At 47.7% G+C, this 8704-nt stretch overlaps 1 protein-coding gene across 4 annotated transcripts in view; it reads left to right on the plus strand.

Annotated features, from left to right (window-relative positions):
* Window positions 1-2132, plus strand: part of CNBD2 (cyclic nucleotide binding domain containing 2) — a 77979-nt gene extending 75847 nt beyond the window's left edge. For all 4 annotated transcript variants that reach the window (XM_065523045.2, XM_005568887.5, XM_045362863.3 and 1 more), the window contains one exon: window positions 1789-2132. In XM_065523045.2, coding sequence (XP_065379117.1) covers window positions 1789-2107 — 319 coding nt within the window. In that variant the 3' untranslated portion in view covers window positions 2108-2132. The remainder of the gene's footprint in view (window positions 1-1788) is intronic.
* The last annotated feature ends 6572 nt before the right edge of the window (window positions 2133-8704 follow it).

An 8704-nucleotide genomic window follows, 5' to 3' on the forward strand; every position in this document is an offset into this window, starting at 1 on the left:
ATGGCTGCGTACACAAGAAAGTCAGGAAATTCCCCAAGGCCAAAGTGAAGAGAATCACCCAAAACAGACTGATAGTATGAACTAATGCTGGGGATTGCCCAGGAGGGCTTAAGGGCGTCATGGGCTGATTTTTTTTTTTGAGGCGGAGTCTCACTCTGTCACCCAAGCTGGAGTGCAATGGTGTGATCTCAGCTCACTGCAATGTCTGCCCACTGGGTTCAAGTGATTCTTGTGGCTCAGCCTCCTGAGTAGCTGGGATTACAGGCGTGTGCCACCACACCTGGCTAATTTTTGTATTTTTAGTAGAGACAGGGTTTCACCATCTTGGCCAGGCTGGTCTCGAACTCCTGATCTGAAGTGATCCACCCGCCTGGCTTCCCAAAGTGCTGGGATTACAGGCGTGAGCCACCGCGCCCGGCCATGGTTGATTTTTCAAAGCCTGAAAGGACAGATGCAGCTTTCAGTTCAAGTGAGACAGGGGATTGGAACTGAGACCACTGTGTGAAGCCGACGCTACCCTGTTCAGTGAAAAAGTAGACTAGAAATCAATGTGAACATCAACATCAGGAAGTGACATAGAGTCTTGTCTGTCTTAGCTTAGAATCTAGGTTTTAAAAAAAATTATCCCTTAAGAATTAGTCATCACATGCTAGCCCCCTCCTAGGTTTTGGTGAATTCCTTAGCCTCACCCCAATTTCTATGTTTGTGAAATGGGGTGATTGTGAAAATTAAGTGAGTTAACAAATGTAAAGTGCTTGACACATGGTAAGTCCTAAGTCAGAGTGAGAGGTTGTTATTATTTATTACGTAAGAAATTGGGAGTTAATGGAACTTTTTAAGTGAGGACTACCCAGTAGTGTGCTCAGTGGATGTTTAACAACCAGCTCTCCAAGATGCAGGAGGAGGACTCTAGCTTGCAGTGTTTGCTGATTTCTGTGGTGTAAATACTCCCACCACGGCCAGTTTCAAACTACCAACCTGCTGCCACAAGCATGGAGCTGAGAAGAGGTGCACATGCCCAGCTTTCATGAGTGGGGGGAAGCTGGCTTTGCCATATTGCTGACGCTACAGGACTAGCTTGTAGCCATGCTGACCTCTGGGTTTTTTCTTAAGCCAATCTCTATGGATCAAAGTTGACTTTATCTTTGTCAATATAATCTGGCTGGAAGAATGTTCTGACTTGTGAGTGAAGTATTCAGCTTGTCTGCTTAGGTAAGAGAGTACAGGTGAGTTAATTGAAGTTTAACACCCCCTTGCCTTGATGTGGTCTCAGGAGGCTCCAGTCCTTCTTCCACCTTCCTCAGCATTACTTGCTATGAGGGAAGGGGGCAGGGTGGAGCCACAGCACCATGGCCAGTCCACGGCAGCCACCAATCTATTTCCTGTCTCTACAGACTTGCCTGTTATGGACATCTTACATAAACAGAATCATGCAATATGTATATACCACACTTTATCCATTTATCAATATAAAATGATTAATGAGCTATTTTACATTCTTTTGTTATTCTAAGTCTGGTGTGTATTTTACACTCACAGCACATCTCTATTTCAGACTGGCTGGATTTCAGGTACTCAGTAGCTACATGTGGCCCATTGCTACTACATGAGACAGCACAGGCCTAAGGGAAGAAAACTGTGGAAAGGGAAAGGGTGCAGAGGGGGAGTCTGGGAGGGTCAGAGAAGCAGGATGAAGCACCACGTGCTTAGGGAGGGGAGAGTGGCAGGAGGCAAGGCTGGAGGGGCGGGACTGGCATGAGAACCTTGGCTTTTGTGCTTGCCCTTTAGTGATGAAGATATGTGCCAGAAGTTCCTCCAGGAGAACAGCTGGAATATCTTTCGGAAGGACCTGTTGCGGCTGCTTGTGGAGCCTCGCCAAAGTCCACCATTCCCTCCAATCCGGCCCAAGAAGAAAGAGATCTACAACCCTAAGTCTGTGGTCCTGGATTTGTGCAGCATCAACAAGACGACTAAACCTCGTTATCCCATTTTTATGGCACCCCAGAAATACCTCCCCCCATTGAGGATTGTCCAAGCCATCAAAGCACCTCGGTACAAAATCCAAGAACTCTTGCCTCAGTATAAGAGTGCAGGGGTCCTTATTTAGGACAAATAAAGGATGTTGGATTGGCCGCCGTGCTTTCTGAATGACCACCATGGGAGTTGTGGGACTTGGAGGTGGGGGCCCTGGAGGGCTGAGCTGTGGGTCCAGAGAAGTGTTTGGGGGACAGCAATGGGGGCACAGTCTCCCTTGATGCTCGAGGGCTGGGCTGAGTGAATGGATGGTCAGAGGCTGTGTGTGGATGGGTTAATCACTGGGCATGGTCTCAGGATAGGTGGTCTTATCTCATGAGCTGGATGTGGGGAAGGCTCAAATCAAAGTGGTCAAGACTAGGGTTGCGAATGCCTTCCAAGGTCAGACAGGTCATCTAAAGGAGCGCAGCAGCAGGGCTGGGAAGGCAACAGGGAATGGTGGAGATGCTGGGGCCCACTGTATGAATTCCCCATCCAGATGGGGCAGCTGTCCCTTAGCCCAGTCAGTTGCTGTCCTGCCAGAAAATAATTCAGGCCTCATATTGTCAGTCTGTAGATTCTTCAAGAGAATCAAGAAATTCAGGCCGGGCGCGGTGGCTCAAGCCTGTAATCCCAGCACTTTGGGAGGCCGAGACGGGCGGATTACGAGGTCAGGAGATCGAGACCATCCTGGCTAACACGGTGAAACCCCGTCTCTACTAAAAAAATACAAAAAACTAGCCGGGCGAGGTGGCAGGCGCCTGTAGTCCCAGCTACTCAGGAGGCTGAGCCAGGAGAATGGTGTAAACCCGGGAGGCGGAGCTTGCAGTGAGCTGAGATCTGGCCACTGCACTCCAGCCTGGGTGACAGAGCGAGACTCCGTCTCAAAAAAAAAAAAAAAAGAAATTCAGTATTTTAGATGATTCTTACCAGTTTTTAAACACAAGCAACTAATTCAGATTGTTTTCAAATAGTGTCAAACAAAACACATATGGGCCCGCAGGTGGTGGGCTGGGTCCCTGTCAGAGACAGAAGCGAGGCCGCGACTAGATGGGAGGAGGGTACAGGAGCCAGAGAGACGCTGATGGGACAGCATGACAGGAGCAGGCATCGGGTCCAGGATGAGGAGTGAGCAGCTGTGATAGAGGAGGTGGAGACAAGGAGGCTGCAGAGTCGAAACTAAAGAGGGCTCCTCACTCTCTCTGCTGGGTCCTTAATCTGGAGCTACCCATCACTGATCTGGGCCTAGAACTCAGGGTTCCTCAGCACCACAGACCAAGCTCCAGATACCTGTTTCCCTTTGAGAACCCCATAGGTTAGCTTGAGAGCACTGAGGAGCCTGTCAGAGGCCATGGCGGCATAGGAGCCTGCCCGCTTCCAAGTTTCACGCGCCCTGTCCCTGGCAAGGCATAGACTCTGAGGAATGCCTGGGCGTCGAGCCGGGCACCAGGAGCTCTGGCAGTCCCAGGTGTGCTTCTGTCTCACTGGACCCTCTTGAGCACTTTGATTCCTTTATCTGTACCTCTGTTTCCCCAGTGGTGAAATGAGCAAGTTGGACAAGATCAATGGCTTTCATGAATGGGGGTGAGTCTAGTTTGAAAAGCATATTCAACATTACAGTTTTGTTTGTTTAATTTATTTTGAAACAGGATCTTGCTCTGTTGCCCAGGCTGGAGTACAGTGGCACGATCATAGCTCACTGCAGCCTCGAACTCTTGGGCTCAAGCAATCCTCCTGCCTTAGCCTCCAAAGTAGCTGGGTGTACAGGTGTGCACCACCACGTCGGGCTAATTAAAATTTTTTTTTTTGTAGGGACAGGGTCTTACTGTATTGCTCAGGCTGGTCTCAAACTCCCGACCTAAAGGGATCCTCTCACCTTGGCCTCCCAAAGTGCTGAGATTACAAGTATGAGCCTGATACGGTTTGGCTGTGTCCCCACCCAAAGTCTTATCTTGAATTGTAATAATCCCCATGTGTGAAGGGCAGGACCAGGTGAAGATAATTGAATCATGGGGGCAGTTTCCCCTATACTGTTCTCATGATAGTGAATGAGTTCTCGTGAGATCTGCTGGTTTTGTAAGGGGCTTTCCCCTTCACGCAGCTCTCATTCTCTCTCCCGCTGCCATGTGAAGAAGGATGTGTTTGCTTCCCCTTCTGCCATGATTCTAAGTTTCCTGAGGCCTCCCCAGCCATGCGAAACTGTGAGTCAATTAAACCTCTTTTCTTTATAAACTACCCAGTCTCAGGTATGTCTTTATTAGCAATGTGAGGACAAGCTCATACAGAGCCACTACACTGGAACTCTGTTGAGTTTAAAAGAAAACTGTTTTCATGTTGCATACCAGAAAAGAAGCAGCATGAAATTTTTCTCTCTGAAGGGAGTGTGGACATAAAGGGTAAAGAAGCAGTGTACTTACAGATCTTCACTTCCCTGATAGCTCCAGAGGCAAGGAGTCAGGGATGTCTGCAGCAGTCCTGGAAAGGTCGACTGTGACCTACAAGAACAAGGGGTCGCTGTTCTGGGACAAAGTAAGTAGGGGTGTCTGATCATATTTAGGTATCTTTTTGCATTTAGGGCTGTGGCTCCAAGATGATTGGTGTGGGCTTCTCATTCATCCATTTGAAATTTATTTATTTATTTATTTTTGGAGAGACTCTTGCTTTGTCGCCCGGGCTGGAGTGCAGTGATGCAATCTCAGCTCACTGCAACCTTCCGGATTGAAGCGATTCTCGTGTCTCAGCCTCCCGAGTAGGTAGGACTACAGGTGTGTGACACCATGCCTGGCTACACACCTGGCTAATTTTTTGTATTTTTAGTAGATATGAGGTTTTGCTGTGTTGCCCAGGCTGGTCTCAAACTCCTGACCTCAGGCAATCCACCTGTCTTGGTACTTCCAAAGTGCTAGGATTACAGGCATGAGCCACCATGCCCGGCCTTAAAATTTATTTATTGAGCACTGCAGAGAGTCAAAGGGAGGATAAGATGCATTTTCTGTTGCCTTTTATTTTTTAGGCTGGGGTCACCAAATTCCTTTTAAATTTTATGTTTTTAAATTTATTTTTGAGACAGGGTCGCTCTCTGTCACCCAGGCTAGAGTGCAATGGCATGATCATAGCTCACTACAGTCTCAAACTCCTGGGCTCAAACAATCATCCTGCTTCAGCCTGTCAAGTAGCTGGGATTACAGGTACGCACTATCATGCCTGACTAATTTTTTTTCTTTTTTTTTTTGTAGAGACAGGGTCTCGCTGTGCTGTCCAGATTGGTATCAAACTCCTGGCCTCAAGTGATCCTCCTGCCTCAGCCTCCCAAAATGCCAGGATTACAGGTGTGAACCACTATGCCCAGCCCAAACACTTTATGTAAGGGGTCACATGTTGAGCACTTATTACGTGGCAGTCACCTTGCTGAGCATCTGACTGTGGAATTCAGTGACCTGTTGAGTCCTGCAGGCTCTGCCACTTAATGGCTGTTGAGGATTAAGAGAGGTGGTATGTGTATAACAAGGTGGAAGATTTTTTTCACCAAGATCTCTGGGTCCTGCTTCCTGGGAAATAAGAAAATGCTTCCAGAATAACAGGCAGAACATGTTTTCTAGGGCAGTAATGGGTGAGAAAATAGCCTGGAAGAGCAACTGAGGGTGAGGGTACTGAGAAGGGAGAGAGACTCTGGGCTGGGCTTCAGGAGGTCTTTCGGGGAGCTGAGGAAGAGCAGAGTTCCTGAAGCCACTATTGACAAAAGAACTTGAGAAGGAGAAATGTCTGAAGAGGACTTCAAGGAGTCCTCTGTACTTTTCTGTGCATTGAGAATGTGTCCCTCTTTGGCATTTGTTTGAGAAACCAAGTGAACATTTGAATAGAATTATAGAATTAGGTGGTACTGCTCTATCTTTGAATCCAGTAACCAAGCAGGGAGTTGGCAGCAAGAGGTGCTTGTTATATTCAGTGTATGGTGTAAAGTCCCCGGCACAGTAAGTACTCAGCACTCACTAAGTGTTATTCACGTCTTTTGGACCAAGGTCAATTTGATCATCTAGAAACTCTCTTCCCCTTCAGTGGAATAGGAAACTAAGACTTTGGAAGGCTGAGCCCTCATAATCAGTGATAAAGGCCATCATTGAGTGGATTGGGGTAGGAGGAGCCCAACCCCCACACTCTTCTCTAGGTGAAGGAACTCACGGGAACATGAACGGACAGCCTCTCAGGGGAGAGTGGAGACAGGGCAGCAAACCATACCAAGCACTGTGTGGGGAGGGTACTGTTTGGAAAAAGAATGAGTGGGACAGTGTGGGGAAGGTAGGGCAGGGGGAGTGGGACTTGTGTGTAAGCACCGCCTAGCTTCCAGGCTGTGAGCTGCAGAATGAGTGCTGGTTCTCAAGGCTCCCTTCCCCCAATACACACACACACACACACACACACACACACATACACATATACATACATACACATGCACACACACCATATACACATACATACATACACATACACATATACACATACACACACACATACATAAATACACATATACACATACTATACACACATACACATGCATATATACATACATACACACATACATACACAAGCAACAACATGGGATCAGATTCAGGCAGGAGACTGGGTGTGGTGGCTCACGCCTATAATCCTAGCACTTTGGGAGCCTGAGGCAGGAGTTCAAGACCAGCCTGGGAAACATAGTGAGACCCTGTCTCTACAAAAAATACAAAAATTAGCCAGTCATGGTGGTACATGCCTGTAGTCCAAGCTACTTAAGGGGGCTGAGGTAGGAGGATTACTTGAGCCTAAGAGGTCAAGGCTGCAGTAAGCCATGATCGTGCCACTGCTGCACTCCAGCCTGGGTGACAGAGTGAAACTCTCTCTCAAAAAAAAAAAAAAAAAAAAAGAAAGAAAAGAAAGAAAGAAAAAAGAAGAAGAATCAGGCAGGAGAAGACATGACATGAGCATTTACCTGGGAGAGGAGTTCATTCAGAAGGAGTAAATACGATACCCCCGGGCACAAGTGTTTGGAACAAATTACATTTTCAGTGCTCCAGAGGTCCTCACTGCCACCTAGGCACAGATCCAAGGGTCCCGGAAGCCCAGGGTGATCTGCCATGCCTAAGAAGCCAGGGAGAAGGCCTGGGCTCAAGTATGGAGTACCCGGTGTGTGCCAGGCATTATGTGAGGCACTCTACAGAAGCCATCACTTACTCTGAAACTATTTCCTGGCAGCTAACTGGATGGCAGCATCCATTTGACAGATGAGGAGCCTGAGGCCCCGAAGGCAAAGCTCACTCAGCTACCAGGTGGTGGTTCCAGAAAATCCAGGAAAATCACAGCCCAGCACCCTCCTAGTGAATCAGCATTGAAGTGTGTGGACAGTTACACCACCATTACTCATCTATCCCAAATGAGCCACCTATTTTCAAAAAAGGAAGTCTGTACACACAGCCCTGAAACTGTGCTGGGGAGAATATAATTGCCCTCTGGAATTATTTTCCATATGTAAATAAGCATAGTCATACTTGGAGAGGCACGCCCAGGCTGCTCGAGCCAAAAATATAGCCCCTAGTGCTAAAAGCTTCCACTGTTTGGGGGAAAAATTTAAAAAATCCACTTGAAAAATAAATACAGGACACATTACAGCATTTGTTACAGGTAGTGTTTAAGGTCCCATCCTGGGTTTGGAAGAAAGGCATTGTTCAAATTTTCTATTCTGGTAGGGCGCGGTGGCTCACGCCTGTAATCCCAGCACTTTGGGAGGCTGGGGCAGACGGATCACGAGGTCAGGAGTGCGAGACCAGCCTGGCCAACATGGTGAAACCCCGTCTCTACTAAAAATACAAAAAAAAATTAGCTGGGTATGGTGGTGGGCACCTGTAATCCCAGCTACTCGAGGGGGCTGAGGCAGGAGAATCGCTTGAACCCAGGAGGCGGAGGTTGCAGTGAGCCAAGATTGTGCCATTGCACTCCAGCCTGAGCGACAAGCAAGACTGTCTAAAAAAAAAAAAAAAAATCTATTCATTTCATATAACTCCTAGGAAAATCTTACACTTAAGGGTTGAAATGGGTCACTTTGCTCATCTGCAAGGCTACATCATAGTGAAATACTTTCAGGGCAGTACACGTACAGGTCATTTTACCGTGATGCCTTTCTACTGCTGGGGGATTTAGGGGACTTAACTGCAAGGGTGCTGAGTTGCCGAATTTGTAATCACTGGTTCAGAGCAAACAATGAGGATGAGTAGCAGTTTCTAGGTGGCTGATAAGCAGGATCAAAGCAGAAACAAAAGTTTTTCATGGCTGCTGCCAAACTGTGGGCTGTGGGGACAGACACTCGAGGGCTGGGGCAGTGAGAGGTGGCAGAGTTCAGATGTGTGCTGTGTGACTCTCGGCCAGGCTCCATCCCTTTCCTGAGCTTCATGCCTAGCATCTGTGCAATTCGAGGGGTCCAGTGGCTGTTCTGCACGCATAGCCTCTACCCCAGGGGCTGAACAGGGCCCCACCCCCTCTCTTTTGTTTCGTCCTCACCTATCTCGTACTTCCGAAACCACCCGCCCCCAACAGAAAGTCAGGATCAAGAAAATGGATTATTGAACCCCATGGTGACATGTGAAAATGAACCGTGGGTGAGATGATAGTATTTATTTATTTTATTCCAAGACAGGATCTCACTCTGTTGCCTACTCTG

This window comes from Macaca fascicularis, chromosome 10, assembly GCF_037993035.2.
Source record: "Macaca fascicularis isolate 582-1 chromosome 10, T2T-MFA8v1.1".
In the NCBI taxonomy this organism is placed as follows: domain Eukaryota; kingdom Metazoa; phylum Chordata; class Mammalia; order Primates; family Cercopithecidae; genus Macaca; species Macaca fascicularis.